Source organism: Malurus melanocephalus, unplaced genomic scaffold, assembly GCF_030028575.1.
Source record: "Malurus melanocephalus ecotype Western Australia unplaced genomic scaffold, MMel_1.1 scaffold_590, whole genome shotgun sequence".
Lineage (NCBI taxonomy): Eukaryota > Metazoa > Chordata > Aves > Passeriformes > Maluridae > Malurus > Malurus melanocephalus.
Window position 1 is genome coordinate 369,605 of NW_026623822.1, and position 16,163 is coordinate 385,767.

Consider the following 16,163-nt stretch of genomic DNA (forward strand, 5'->3'; position numbering starts at 1 on the left):
GCACAGCCCTAACCCTGCAGTATCGCAAGAATGAAGAGTCGGGCTGGTGGGCATTTTGTCACAGGTGCTGGAGCYGAGGCACGGACAGACAGGGGTGTGCTGAAGGTGTTCCAGCTGATCCCTGCTGAGTGGGCATTGCCAGGAGTGCTGATGGAAGGTGTCTGCTGGACCCTGTCCCCCCTGACCACACAGGGTGATTCCCTCCTACTGAGCAAGGCAGTATTTTAATCAAAGAGTGCTTTTAAAAAGAAATAATAGCATTTACAGTCGTTAAACAAATGCTACTCTTTATCAGCTCTAATTATAATAGCATACAGTGCTCAGCTTGCTCATTACTATGTTGTTCATTACTTTAAGCCCTCACAGCTACTCTAGATAATGTTTCAAATACACAGAGCTTTAAAAAAATATTTCCATTACAAATATTTTAAAAATATACTTATCCTAAAAAGCTGTCCAGCACTATTCCAAAAATCTCTTGTAATAAATGTMTTTTTAAATTTTAACAAAAATATCTACCATCATATAGAAGAGCTCAAGTTTTGACAAATCTGTAATACAGTCAGAAATATGTTGGGCCAGATTTCACTCTTGTTAATACAGTTGCCAATTTGGATTTTGGTGTTCATCTCAGTTGGGTTGTTCCAGTATAACCAGGAGCAGAATATAGCCCTTAGTGCTTTAAAATAGCTAAATGGACTGGATACTGCAGCAGTTACTGGTGCTGAGCATTACGGGGAGGGAAATCCTTTAACTTCACTGCATCTAAAAATGCAAAAGGATGTTATATTTAGTATTTGTGCCATGACCAAAGAAGTGCCAGGCATCTGCAGTGGATGACTCAGACTCACAATCACAATCACTTAGAGAAATTATTTTTTTTTGCTGAATGGTGCCTGCAATTGCTGTCATTAAATGTAGGAGAACTTTTCTGGAGAACTTTTGTCCGGAGAAAATGCCAACCTTCATGTCTACATTGCTTTCTACAATTCCAGGAATCATTATAATTGCATTTTGCTACTTAGAAAGTTGTTGAGTTTTAATAGAATCTCCCAGTATTTAAAACTAGGAAGGACACTATTTAAAATTGCTTYTGTATTTTTCAGCTGAAACTTCTCCATTCATCCAGTCCTTTTCAAAGTGTATCTAGAACAAGCTTCAAGCACTTATAAGAATCGGCATCTCATCAAGACCTGGAACTCATRTTTTAAAACACTGTATGTTTTTTTTCTTTTTCCCCCTTTTCCCTTCAATCTTCAAGTTTAAATGCAGTGTTTGATTAAGGACCATGGAAATCGACCCAGTCTGGTTGCACCAGGGTACAAGTGCAAGCAGAGGTGACAGCCTGAGACCTGCCATTCCTGCCTGCGACCATCAGTGCCTGGAAGGGACCCTTACACACTGTGAGTTTGAGTCATGTTTAAAGCTTTTACTCTACTGRTTTTCCTCATAGACTTTGGCTGATGATCTGGGAGCTGAGAAACCAAAGAAACTCAAGGATATTGATCAAGTTCAGTCCTCGCTGTCATCTTCATCATCGTCRTCATCCTTGCTGGGAGCACACCTTTGGAAGCAGTGCACCAAGGTGGCCAGGAAGAAGCTGGAGAGAATYGCAGCGATGGACACGGCCACTCCGGAGAAGATGATGATGAAAAGGTCTGTCAAGGACAAACTGAATTTGCATTCACTGAAGCTGACCTCAGATAACTCGTTCAGAAAGATCCTTCTGTTCTCCACGGGCAGGGAACACTGGATTTCATGGAGACCTGCAAGGAAGAGGAAAGGGAAGCAAATCAGAATATTGATGATTTCTTCTGTTGCTCTGGGTCAGAGATTGAATGGCTGAAGAAAAGTTTTAGGGTTAATTCCAGGTTTACAAAATCATACAATTTGCAGGGAAAAATGGAACAAAACCTGTCTCTGTCCAAAAGCCAATACATAACACCCTCAAGCTCCTGGAAATCAAGTTATTTCACCTTCAGCCTTCCAGGGATCAGGTGTGTTCTAGGACCATTATTTGTAGGATTAAAAAAAGTGAATGTTGAACCCTGGATGCATGTAAACTTGGAGACCTGAAAGCAATTCCCAACTACTCCCTCTGAGCACAAACTCTGACTCCAAAACAGGGTAACAGGAATACTGAAGTTCCTTCCACATCCTTCTACATTACTTTTTAACATGTAGTTCCAAACCACAGTTGTTTTGTTGTTTTTTTCCCAGTAAAACAACAGCTTGGGTTTAATGGATGCTTGTTTGCCGTGACCTGCTTCCACCTTTTCTCTCCAGCTGCCCTGAGGCTGTGTAGACTGGCAGATATTGTTCCTCCGTGCTTTACTGCAATGCCTAGAGCTGKGTTCTTTGTAGTGATTTAAGATTTAAGAAGTGGTGAGAGTAGAGTTGGATGCTGGACAGTGAAAGCACACAGGTCACTGCACATGTCCAGCTCCCTCCTCATTCACCRTGGAGGAACAGCAGGAGAGGGCATCACCAGGGCTAGAGTGGAACYGATACTGGAGGGAATTGAGTCTGTAGAGCTGCTGGTAAGGCAGCTTTTGCCTCACTGTTAAGGACATAAAGTAAAGGGGAAATGTAAGAATTGACACAAGAACTGCTGCTGAGTTACTTCATCCTCTCTCCTGATGAACCCATGATGTTCTCCCTGGTTTTGGCTCTGCCTTGCTGTGTACACACAGAATACATGGCATTTCCATCCCACAGCCCTGCCACAGAGCCATGGTGTCACTTTAAACCAGGAATGGTGATGATCAGATTCCCTCTGCATTTGTGAATCCCATTTTCCTGTGGCTGGAGAGCTGTGCCATGTGACGCTGTGCTATTAAACCCGGGCTCCTCGGGTTAATGGTGYTGCTCTGATTGTCTGGATCCAGCCCAGCCCAGCTGTTGTGTTGATTTGAGAAGGAGCTGTAGTTAATTCCACTGTGGAACTAATTGTCACTCTGACCTATCTGACCTTGTAATGACGATTGTATTAAATTTTGATCCCTAAAAGCCGTCCTTTATSTGTCCTATTTGCCTAAAGTTTTAAGTTGCCTAAGTTGCCTTCCCTCTTCCTCATGCTCCTCTGCCTGAGAACATCCTGAGAGCTGCCACAGCAGTGCCAGCCCTCGGCCAGCCCAAGGCTCTCTGGTTCCTGCAGGGAAGCTGCTGCCCAAATCCACACTGCTTTTCCTGAGCCCACAGTGCACCGGCCGTGTGCAGCAGATGGTGAACAAGCACGACTTGCTCTGGAGATCTGTGAAACCTCCTGTTGTCGGAACTGACCTGGAAGGGAAAGCAGCTACAYGGTTTCAAACATCCTCTGAGACTCCTGGAAATCTGAACCTGCAATRTTCACATCATGTCTTGTGCACAAGCTGACACCCTGGAGCACCTGAGCACGCAGAGGCTGAGAATGTACAGACCTGCCCTCTCCAGCCTCTGACTGTACTCCTGCTACAAGAACTGAGAGCTGGCCACCAAATCATATTTTCATTTCAGTAAGACTTGGAAGGAGCAGCTCTAGGGATTAATCAGAGTAAGCAAAATAGGGGTCAAATGGATATCSTTCCCTGTTCAAAACCATGAGAATGAGAGAGGAGTGAAAAGCCATAGGCTGGAACTTCAAGACCTGTGTCTTTTTAATCAGATTTTTAAAAGCAGCCAGTTTTTTCAGAAAATAAATGTAATCCTGACAGTAATCAAAGCAGTTGCATGAGTGTAACATATTGCAAATTCATTTGAAGAGGAAGTTCCTTGCTAATAGGAAAAGATCACTGCAGCATTTTGGCAGGAAAACCTGCACAAGTGAACATGGCACCTACACAAATTCCATTTCACTTGTAGCAAGTACAAGAAAAAAAACAAGTTTCTGTACAAGCGTGTTTCTGTAAAACCCCACTCTAACAGAGGTTGAGATCTCCTGAGAGCTGCAGTTTTCAGAGCAGCTGAGCCAAGCTCCTCAAAAGAAAGAGTGCACAGGTGACCATAAGCAACTCCTTAAAATTTCTGTCCAACTGCAAAAGAAATTGTTGACTGCCAGCATTTAAAACACCTCTGTGCTGCAGCAATGGGGTGGAATATCAGATCTGAGCTTCCATAGGGAAAGAAGCAGAAAAAGAATATATTGAAAAGAAAGAGAGTGAAGAAGCCTCCCAAAAACCCCCTTGTCCTGAGSAGTTCTACCTGCTGCAGCCCTTGGCTTCAGACCTAAGTTACCACAGGAGTGTTTGCCCAGGATCCCAGACATGGAAAGGAGCTCCCTCCTTCATCTCCAGCAGCAGCTCTGCCATGGATCAGAGCTGAGCCTGGGCACTGTGAGCTCTATTCCTGTTCCCCTGATGCTTTCACTTTACATCACAACACACAGGATGCAAACAGAGAAGGATCTGCAGCATACCAAGGCACTTAGAGRGTATTTCTCGTTATGAGAATCAGTGTACTGTAAGGATTTTGAGATTCATTATACAATAAGGAGAAATAAAGACGCTCCTCTCCACGTAGCCATGGGTACTGGAATCTAGGTCATGTTCTCAAACCAAATAGGTTAGATGGGAATTTGCTTTATTCTGTGACGAAGAATTCTCTGAAAACTTGAGGCCAGCAGGCTTGTGTGGCCTCAGGTTTTCAGAGAATTCTTAGTCACAGGGAACAACAGATGCCAGGAGATGAAATGCAGCACCACAGACYGGGGGCYRGYRCAGGGGCCTYRCTCGCTCCCAGCTGCAGTTTCAGCCACCCTGTGCATGCACCACCTTTTCCAAAAGCCAGGAATGAGCTGAGCTCTCCTATCCACACACAGGACAGTGTCCTAAAGCTGTGCTTGAAGCAGCCTGAGAGGATTGCAGAGCTCGGTGGAAGCATGTGGCAGTGACTGAACATTGATCAGCCCGTCCTGTTGGGTGGATGTTTCTCTTTGCTGAGTCGTGACACTATTAAAAAACCCTGCACAGCTAAACAGAAGCTTTTCTTTGGACTTCAAAGGGATTTTAGAACAGACTGTTCATTTGGAACAGCATTTAGACCAGCAGCTCAGTCTCTGGTGGCACAAGGAATTTCTCCTCCTAAAGCTGATGCAGTGCTTGTTGCACCAGAGCTTCCAACTGCTCACCTGAAAACACGCTCAACTGCAGGTCACACATGTCTGCTAGAGATGGCAAATGGGAAAACTCCTCCTTCCACACCAACACGGCCCTGACTTTTCATTATGTACAAGCAGGTTCTTAGGGCAGAGAGTCCAGAGAACTGATGCTCTATGCCCCACCTGTCCTGTTGCACTGGTGCCCAGCAACTGACCCAACTTTGTTCTTTCCTTGGGTAGGAAGAAATTCCAGGCATCACAATCCTCTGCATGGACAGTGAACAAAAAAACAGCTTCTAGAAGGTGATCAGTATTAATTATGGGTGTAGGTTTTTCCTCTGCGTGCTTCTGTTGCATTTTTCCTGGCTCAATCAAATCCCTGCCCCCATACACAACCTCTAGAGGACAGGAGATGCCATTTAACCTCAGAGCTCTGCTTTCACACACTTTTACTTGAATGGTATTAATTTTGATAATTTGTTTGGGGATTTTTCTCTGTTTTGTAAGATTATTTATTTATTTACTCTAATGAATTTTTTTTTTGAAAGACCAGCCAGGATTCGTGCAAAGGGCATCTCAAAGCAGTTAGGTATTTGGTGTTTGGCTGCAGCAAGAAAGTCTTTGATGACAGTTATATATATCCACCTCATTGCTCCCACAACATATTCAAGGAGCTGCTTCTCCATACCAAACAAAACTGTAAATGAAATAACAAGTGTGAGTGTGCTATAAATACCCAGCTTGGGTTATTTTGGTCAGGGCCATCCCATTATCTGTAATGACTCCAGCTGTCCCAAGGACAATGTCACACACCCCRTATCCTTCTGCTATGTCATCTCAAGGAGCAGATGTATTGCTCTGGCACTGATTGCTTTGAAGTGCCGGGCRAAGCACAGGTGCTGGATTCTGCACGGGCTTGTCTCAGCTCTGGAAAAATAAGGATGAAAATACAGGTCTGTAGCCTAAGGAATAGATTGTCCAAGTAACATAGGAATTGTGAAAATGCTAGAATTCCAGAACCACAGTATTAAGAGCAGAAGTGCGTTTTTAAAAAGGAAAAAATCCCCCACATGTGTTTATAACAAAGTGATGCAGCAGGTTTCCAGGTGGAGTTATTTCAAAAGAATTCCCTTATAGGTTTCAGAACAATATGACTTTGAATGCCTTATATTTGAGGAGTGTAACTCCACTAAGTCCATCACTTAAGCCCTGCCAGTAAATCACAGGCAATTAGACTGCTGCTAGATCCTAAAAACCACTTTGAATTTGTTTCTGTACAGGACTATGCTCAGGACAAAATCCGTCCCTGTAAAACAGAACCTCCTAGAGAAAGGATGCAGGCCAAAACCAAACCAGTCTGCATGCAAATAATGAATAATTTCCTTGTAAATTACTGAAAACAGGCCAACAACTCTGTAATGCCCCCAGGTTATAACTGGACCAGTCCCATCATCTCACAAACCCCAGAGAGACCCAGAGGCCCCGTCTCATCTGAGCCCTGCTGGGACTTTGTGGCCATGATCCAACCTGTTTCTCGCAGGTTCCTGTGATCAGGAATTTGTAACCATCCAGGGCGCTGACATTGCCTGCTCCTGGCTGTGCCAGGGGTTTTCCCTGGATATATTGACTGCTGCCTTATTGCACTGCGAGGTTTTGTTTATGTTCCTCCAGCTAAAGACAAGCATCAAGAGGTATCACTTTCTSCAGGTCCTCTTGACGCTCTTTTGATGGACTCCTTTGTCTTCCTGTCTCTGCTTATTTCTAATGCCTATGCTAAGTACATCTTTTACTGGAGAACTTCTGGAATTCATTATCACTTCAATGTTATAGTCTGTCTGCTAGCAGACAGAGATTTCCCAGCTATAATTGTGGATGCTGACTTAAAGAAAGTAGAAAAAAGGGGGAAAAAAGAAAAGGAAAAGAAGCCTCCATTCTCTAAGGGCCTTTTGGAGTTCACAAAAAGCAGGTGCCAGGAGAAAGCTTCCCACCATTCAGCAGTGGGCAGCAGGATGAGATAATGCAAATSTACACTGGGACATGCACTGGGAGATTTGGAAACACTTCCACAGAAATATCTGAMACAGTAAATGTTTAAATGAGCTGCATGCACACGTGTTCACTACTACGTTCATAGTAAATGTAAGAGCACTACAACAGACTCTTTTCTTTTGGAGTAAGATTGGAATTTGCCCTTTTGGGTAGGACTTAGCTGTTCCCTCATGTTGCTGAATGTAGTTGACACAGATCTGAAATGTTTAAATGTGGCATGTTGTTTCATGTGTGGTATTTTGCTCCCAGCTATGGTTTGCCTTGGTCTCCTTAACTACTGTCACTAATGTATTACATGTATTAATAAGCAGTGAGAGAGACATTGCCTCTGAAGTGAGATGAGATTTCATCAAAAATAGCCTCCAGCAATCAGAACAGTAAGGMTGAAAAACTTGAAGCCTAGATTTAGGATCCTAAATAAAACTTTTATGGCCAAGTGCCCTAGAGATTCTCAGAACAACATCAGAGGATACTTAGCAGTTGGCCTCAATGCCTAAATATAAAGTTCAACATCAGGTGTTCACATCTGCAAATGCTGCCCTTCCATCTTCAAATCCATGAAAGATGGGAGTGTTCCAAATAACCTTAGGATGGAAGAAACAGAGTGAAAAGCCAGTGGCAGTCAGATCATTTTTCTGAAAATGTCTGGGAGATCGAATTATATATTTATATATGTATATATATAGAAACAGATTTGATGCGCTTGTTAAGGAATGTAATTTCTGTGAGGAGTTTTTGCCTGAGCGGGATAAAAGCTGCTGAATGTGTGAAATGTTTTAGGGCTTCTAATTCCTTCCCAGAAACACAGATCTTGTGTTCTGTCCTGGTGATGTGCGAACATGTGCATGATCCTGGGGGAGAGCTGATGGCTGCGATGGACAGAACAGCCTGTCCTGTCGAGCTGCAGCCTGAGCAGCTTCTATATTGGTACATGGAGYTAAGGAGCCTCCTCTCCATAGCAGATGAGGAAATAAGTGCTAATAAAGACTGATAAGTCAAGAGGACTTGTGAAATGCTCCGTTTACTTCTCTGGCTGTTAGTTCAAAAGTTAAAAAAACTCATCYTTTCGTGTCGTTACGATGTTTGTTTTGAAGATAATATTTAATATTTTCTGTAAACATAGGACACTAAAACCCTCTTTGAGTACTTCAAAAATGATGACCTGATGCCTTAGGATTTTTAGCTTCTATATTTTCAAGTATCTGTATTTTCATGCTTCTCTAGTGCACAGCACTAAAGCTGCTGTTCTCTTTAGACAAAACAATTCCTCTCTGGACCTAAAATCCAAGAACACTTYGCTGCCTCAGAGCCCCAAAATATGKAAACAACAGWGAATTGGGGGGAGCAATCTTGGTTGACATCAACACCTGAAGGTGCCATTGGAGAATTGGGGCCTGATTTGTTAATAAGACAGAAYTKAKAAAAGGTGAAGATCTCGTGACTTAGGGTCCATTTTGGGTGTWGCCTCAGGAGGAGGCTTTGCCCTTAATGTACCAGCAGGCCTGGATTAAATTTGTCTGCTTTTATTCTCTTAACTTTGTCTGGCCTCTGTCTCAGGTTGTTTTAGGCATCAGAGCCACTTCCCACAAYTTTCCAAAGTGGAGCAACAGTTGACCAAATGAACCCTGAGCACCAGTCCTCACCTCAACTTGGCTACTTCTATTTCAGATGTTCAGAACATCTATTTTATTTATCACAGAACAAATCTATTTGGAATTCTTTCTCTGGCTGCTGATGAATGAGTTTTTCAAAACTTCCTGGAAATACAAGTGTACACAGGCTCCCCTTAAAAATGCTCAGTCTAAACCTTTGCTAAAAGTCTTTCTAGTACTGTTTTTATAGAGGGCAGCAAAATTTTTAATTCTTGCAATGGGTAGTGGAGAATTTAAATAATTTAAAAAAATAATTTAAATAATCCCAGAAACTGTATACAACTTCCCAAAGATAAGGGGAAGAAAAGAGGGAAAAAACAAAATGAGGGCAAAATGACAGAAAGGAGACATTTCAGTTGCACTCCGAGGAATACTTAACCTCTAATTAAAAGTAATGTTAAAAATGCATTAGTCATTAACAAACAAGGTCACAGACCCAGCTGCCCCAAGCATGTTCACAGAGAATAAAAATCAGCAACAGGGATGTCAACAAAGCCCTTCTATGTGGCCATTGCAGATCATTTGTATTGCTTCGTTACAGGCATTTATCTGACTCCAGTCCCTTCATCTCAGAGAGGTTCACAAAATGTCTTTTGCACTAATTTTAAACAAGATATTTCAGCAAAAATGTATTTCATCAAAGCCCTTTGTATTTAAACACTGAAATGGAAGGTTCATAACCCTCAGCTCTGGAGGTCATTTGCACCACTGACAATCTTGTGCTGGCTGAGCCCTGCRTTTCAAACATTATTACTAAAAAAATTGGGCTAAGAGATGAGGCAAAAAGAAGAAAAGGGCATTTTTAGCCAAGATAAATGTGATGAACAATAAGCTCAGAAAGCAGAAGAAAGCCCAGCCAAATGTGAGAAATCGCCAAGTGCATTTTTGTTAACCAACTTAGACTTCTTTTCAAGTTATTTTTTGTTTTGTGAGTTTTCATGGCCCCACAGAGTAGAACCTTCCATGAAAGTTTTCATAACTGTCTTTGTAGGGATAAAGATCTTACAGCAACTTTTCTATTTCCAAAAAAWTAATCCCATATTCTTAATATCCATACTCCTCCTGATGGGAAGGCTTTAATATGTATCATTTGTCATCATGTGCTATTCAGGTGTAACAAATGCCTGCATAACCAAACATCCTTCCACAGAAAATCTTTATAAATATTGTATTTAACCACTATGACACACAGCAAATACTTTGTCTTCTCCAGGGAGAAGAACTCTTCTATTTTTTCCACTTATCACCATCCCACTGATCTTCACAGTYCCTTTGCCTACTTTGCACTACACTCACTAATTTGTCTTTAATCAATTACTAACCAAATCAGAGGGGGAAATTGTAGTTTCGTTTTGCAGTCTGATGAAAATGCTGGTTTTAGTATCTCTTTATGGTACAAACTATATTTGCTGTTTTACTGTGCTTCGTTTAATCACAAAACTTTCAGTGCAGTTTTTTAATAAGTCTGCCTGCAAATTTGCCAGTGTGCGGGTGTAATCTGCTGAGGGTATTCACCAGATGCCATTTAAGCCTTTRTTTAAAATTTGGGTTAGATGAATAAATGCTGAAATCTGTAAAATCATTGAAATTGCAGATGTTTGCGTGAAGCGACAAGTTGGGTGAGCAGAGACAGCTCAGCTGGGCAGAGCCTTTGCAGGCAGCTGGGCAGGCAGGTCAGCAGAAGTTAGAATTTACAAGCTATTTCTGGTGCTGTGCCAGAATGACAATGGACCTGGCTCCTGCAAAACTAATGAGTTGAAGTTCGGCCTCTGTTCAGCTCACTGAGTCCTCCAGAAACCTTAATTACAGAGAGACAGAGCTTCAGGATCAGTTATTGCGATTTCAGCTCACAGTGACAAAACTCCTCTTTTAAAACCAACTTGGAATTTCTTTTGCAAAAGCCAAGGGCAGCTTGGGCTGACAGTTCCCTGCAGTGCTGCAATGAGAGGACTCAGAGGGTGGTTCAGGTATTGAGGGATTCCCTCAGACGGGCACATTCAACTCCTTTAAGTGTCATTCAAAGTGAGRAACCCAAAYGAATGCCCAGACCCTGAATCTCTCTGCAGATGTCCTTCTCCCAGCCATGTGCAAACCCCTGAGCTGCTGCAGAATTCCCAASCAGAAGCAGCCAAAATCTTGGGCTCTAGAAATGCATCCCCATCTTTTCCTTCTGTGTTTCCAGACAGAATTCTTGCTGTCCTGCTTCTCCTGGTGTGTTTGCTGCAGGAATTCTTCATCTGCAGCCTCACAGTGCTAAGAGAAGGAGACAGGGAGTCCGAGTTGCCCTCYCCACACCATTCCCAGGAAAGGCCACACTAGCCTGGATGAGTATAAGCAGACAAGTAACACTAATTTAATCAGTTCCTAATGGGTGTCATGTTGGGACATCATTATAAACTGGAAACTGTGTGCAAAATGCAATCAAATCATAATTCTAATAATTTAACTCACTTTCCAAAAGTTGTTTTGCAATGCACACAAATGTGGCCATGTATTTAAAAAAGTCATTGAGAGAGTTTCTGCYTTTTGGGGTTAGTTTTGCATCACCTTTGTGAGGAATGTTTTGGTGCTTTATTGAAGGAGACAATGAGTGGTTTTGTGGCAGCAGCTCACAAGAAGCCCTGATGCTTTTCTGCATCCATGCACATCTCTCACTGGCATGGCTGGGTACAAAGAGAGCTGGGGACTTGCTCCAGGRAACAAATCCAAATCCTTGCAGGACAGCTTTCTCAAATCAACCATGTGGATATGTGCTCCTTCCAAATCAGGTCTCAGTTAAAGTTTGGAAGATCTGGATAAGCTAGGAATTTTGCAGCTTTTTGGCCAAAACATGACTATGGATGAGAGAAAATGCAGTGGGAAGGCATCTCTGAGCTTGGAAGACTCTGGGAAACACTGTCAGTGCTTTGGGACAGCTCAGTCACTTGAGATTGCCAGATATAACTTCAGAAACACTTTAAAACACTGAGGGGACAACAGAGAAAGAGGTGGGACTTCGACTCAAACTGAACAGACTCATTCAGAATCAAGTGGAACAACCTGGAAGTTCAGAAAAGCCTGGGGAAAGTGAGCTGATGTGTGAACTGATGTTTAGCATTAGAGACAGGCAAATACTTGACTCAAAAGGAACAAATTTTAGCTATAGCATTGTGGAGGGTGGGATTMTAGGCCCAGGTTTGGTTTAGAAAGAATCAAAATCAAAGTTTCACTGACACAGAGAGGAAAAAAATGACACTTTTTTCTCAATTATCTTCTTCCTTGAAACAGCTGCCCTATAGCTAAGAATATTCAGGGCAACCTAGATGAGAGTATTAGATGGATGCTACCCAAGGTCATGAGCACGGGAAGAATCTGAATACCTGACTACAGAGTCTGAATCTGGAGTGACAGGGCAAGGGAGAACGGCTTCAAACTGTCAGGGAGAAGATTCAGATGAGATATGAGGAAAAAATCCTTCCCTGTGAGGGTGGGAGACCCTGGCACAGGGTGCCCAGAGAAGCTGTGGCTGCCCCTGGATCCCTGGCAGTGCCCAAGGCCAGGCTGGATGGGGTTTGGAACACTCTGGGACAGTGGAAGGTGCCCCCTCTGGGGCCCTCCCAAAGTTTTCCTGCTCCCAGCAATCTGCYTTTGGGAGCAGCTGGTGCTGCTCTGGGCAGGAGTTTATGCCCTGGTGCTTGTTGGGAGACATGAACTGTGAGATGATCTCCTGCTAAAGCTGGATTAAAGGAGGCTTTGGGTTCTGGTGGGACATGTGGAACAAGAGTCTGGATTCCCTAGACATGGCAGTCTTAACAATTTTTTTTCCCCCTCCATGCCTTTCTAAATTTACTGGCTCAAATACCAGGATTATATATCCTGCATTTTGGGRGATTCCAAAGCCACTTCAATTTATTTTTCACATTGAAAGCAGTTTATTGCCAAAATCAAAATACTGAAATGTTTCAAACACAGAGTATAACAACAAAATACCTCCAGGAAAGGGCTGACAATCACAGTTGCATAAAATGGGGGTTTAACTCTTTTGTAGCAGCTTTAGAGCTGATCAGTAAAGTGAGAGGAAAAATCAGTTTTCCTAAGGAGCTGGCACAGAATATTTAGTTGCTCAAAGGGCTTAYTGTAGAAAATATATTTACCAGAAAGCAAATGAAGTCTGGAAGAGAACCAGCCCTGGGCTGAATGCATTTGAAAAGGCTCTTTCACTGCCTGTGTAAGTTTAGTCTATAAATCAAAATGATTAGGGCTTAATTTTTAAATTTTATTTCTAAACTGGGAGGAGGACCTGCTGCTAAAAGAAGCCAACACGGATTTAATGGGCTCGTTTGTGGAAAGCATGCAATTAGAGCCTGAGCAAACTGCAGGGAGCACACAGACAATGGGAGCAGGGAGGCTGCTGCCCTCGCAGCCACACACAGACACACAGACTGCACTGAGAGCCACCGAGCTTTACCTTTCTGGAGCTTGGATGCATTGTCCTGTATCCAGCTGAAAAGATTGGCAAAGTCACAGTCACAGACCCACGGGTTGCCCTCCAGGCGGATGGTCCGCAGGGAGGGCAGCGCTTCCAGGGCTGCCACGTTTAGGCTCTGTAAGTTATTGTCATTCAATTCTAGCACTTGGAGCTGGTCCAGGTTCTCAAAAGCAGCCTCGTCCACATCCACCAGGTTATTGTTCCCAAGGCTCAATTTKATCAGTTTCTCTGCTGATTTGAATATCCCAGCATCGAGCTGTGTTAAATTATTGTAGCTTAAGTCTAAATACACCAGTTTGGTAGAACTGCTAAAAGTGCCCTCTTCTAAAGAGGTGAGGGAGTTATTCCTGAAGTCCAAATAGACTAGATCTCCATAAAATATGAAGAAGTCAGCTGGTATCGCCTGAATGTTGTTATCAGCTATAAGAAGTTTCCGTACATCCAATGGAAAGGGATTAGGAACACTCGGGAGTCCTTGGTCCCGGCAGTCTATGGTGTGGTAGTCCATACAGCTACAGACAGCAGGGCAGAGATGAGCCCCGGGCAGGAAAAGCAGGCAGGCAAAGCCAGCAAAAGGCAGGAGGCAGGAAGGAAAGCATGGCAACATCGTCAAGGATCTGAAGGCTGTGATGAGCACCACTTCTAGGAGAAAGACATTTTGCTCAGCTGAGCAGGAGTGCCTGGTACTTGTGTGTGTGTGTGTGTGATTGTATCCAGGAGATCACATATCATCACAGATCCGATAGCAGCAGTCTGGAGGGGGAGGGAGGAGAGAGGGAGGGAGGCAAATGTGAGGATTTACACTGTCAGAATATTATGATGCTGTACAGGGTGAGGAAAGCGATGATTGGGTACACGGAGGATCTTTCAAAGGACTCCCTTGCTTTTGTGAGCTAAAAACAGCCCAGAGCCTGTTTGAATATTTGCTGTCTATTCCAGCAAAGGGGAAATCACACCTGATCCTGTGACTCTGACAGCAACAGCTTCTGCTTTAGAAGCYCTTCAGGTAAAAATCCCTGATGAGATCATTTACTGTGTTTTTTAGCAGGAGCCCCCATCAAGGTGACCAACAGCCACGGAAATGCAAGCCAGGCTCAGGCAGTGTCCTGAATTCCTGCTGAGGACAGTTTTCTCTTTTATTTGCAAAACAGGGAGCAGAAGGGGGGAGCCCAAAGACAAGGAGCGCTACTTTGTGCTGTTTATGGATTCCTCAGCAAGCCTGTTTACATTTATCTAAATGTGACTCAGTATCTTTGAACCAAGAAGAATAACCTACAGCAGCAACAAGGAATATGGGGTCCTAAGTCAGGGGGTTTTCCTTCCTATTTTAATGACCCAAAAAGTGACTTTCTACTACAGCACCAATAATGTCTGTTGGGCCATGTCAAAGTGCAAAATGTGGATCAAATTTTTAGCTGGCTGAAATGGAACTGGTTTTCTTCATTTTCGGGGGGTTGAAATATTTGACAGTCAATCTGCCTGTGTCCTGTGGGACAGCAGAGAKGATTTTGCAACAAGGCATCTGTGTTTTCCTGGCATCCCCAAACCCACACCCACAAAGGCAAGTCCCCAGCCAGCTGCACACTTCAGCTTTAACTCCATCCCTCCCTCCCTCATTGGGCAGGGTGTGTAAGCAGACAATGGGACTGGAGAGCTGGGGTCATACCTGTGTGCTGTGGTGGGAGATTTTTCCAGACAGATGGTATTTGGGTGCCCTGGTGGAAGGTTTTTCTAGACACAGATGGTATTTGGGTGCRTGCATCCTGAGGGGAAGAGCACAAAGTCCAACATCTTTGGTGAGTTCATTCTTAAGAGAGGTCAGAAATCTCAATTTAAGGTCATATTTCATAACTAAATTCAGGGTGTCTTTCATTTCAGGGAAAAAAATTCCCTTCTAAGACAGCCAAGACACCCATGCCTGAACTCAGACAATGAGAGCTCTCAGTCTGTGCCTGGAAACACCGAACTGCTGGGAGGAACAAAGAGGGAGCCACACTGCTCTCAATGGCACCACTGACAGAAAAAGGTGAGATGGGCACACTGAAAACCCTCTGAACACAAGGAAACACTTCTCTTGCTGTGAGGGTGGCCAGGCTGCCCAGAAAGGCTGAATATCACCACAAAACCCAACTGGGGACAGCCCTGGGCAAACTTGCTCTGACTGTGCTTGGGCAGGGGACTGGACAAGATGATTTCCAGAGGTTCATTCCAACCTCAGTGTTTCCCTGCACTGCTCTTGGGAAATAAATGTGCCAAGGTTTATACCTTTGAGCACCTCTCTCACATTTTGCAGCATACTTTGTTTCTAATTCATAGGTCTCATAGATAAACCACCTGGAGACAGCATCTAGATACCTCCCATAAAGACACATCCTGCTCTAGGTGCCTTTCATGTCTTAAATTACTTTGAAAACATCACTCGGAAAGAAACGGGCACAGCTGCCTCTATAAATCACCAGGGCAAAGCCCAGATAAATTCCTGAGGTGATTATTTAAAATATTTACCTTTAAATTACAGAGGAAAGGGCAGTTTGACAGGCTACCGCCGATTAGAAAAACCCAAATATGCAAAATAACTCTAGTGGTCAGGATTCATTGAATTGGCATGAACAAGGAGCTGCAACTGGTATTTCTCATGCAGAACTGATGCTGTTTAAACTCTCAGGGCTGTGTCTTGCAAACAATTGCTCCTAGTGCAATCTCCTTGTTTACTGCCCCTAACTCAAATAAAGCTCCAGGTCAGAGAAGTTTCTAACACAGAAAAACTGATTTGGCATTTTTAGCAATGTAACTTTAAACAGAGAGGTTCAGCTCTCTGTTAAGAGCAGGTATTTATTCAGGATTTCAGGGTCCCTGTGGCTGCAGACACCCCCTTTTCTATCGAGTGCACAGAATCAGGATGTGACATTTTCGTTTC

General features: G+C 43.4%; 1 protein-coding gene across 1 annotated transcript; it reads right to left on the bottom strand.

The window, feature by feature from the left end:
* Window positions 1–53: 53 nt before the first annotated feature.
* On the bottom strand, window positions 54–13,968 carry LRRC38 (leucine rich repeat containing 38). The gene is made up of 2 exons (XM_057382864.1): window positions 13,226–13,968; window positions 54–1,766 (listed from the first exon to the last, which is right to left on the bottom strand). The coding sequence occupies exons 1-2, from the start codon at window positions 13,851–13,853 to the stop codon at window positions 1,513–1,515; spliced, it is 882 nt and encodes a 293-aa protein (XP_057238847.1). The 5' UTR covers window positions 13,854–13,968; the 3' UTR covers window positions 54–1,512.
* Between the last annotated feature and the right edge of the window lie 2,195 nt (window positions 13,969–16,163).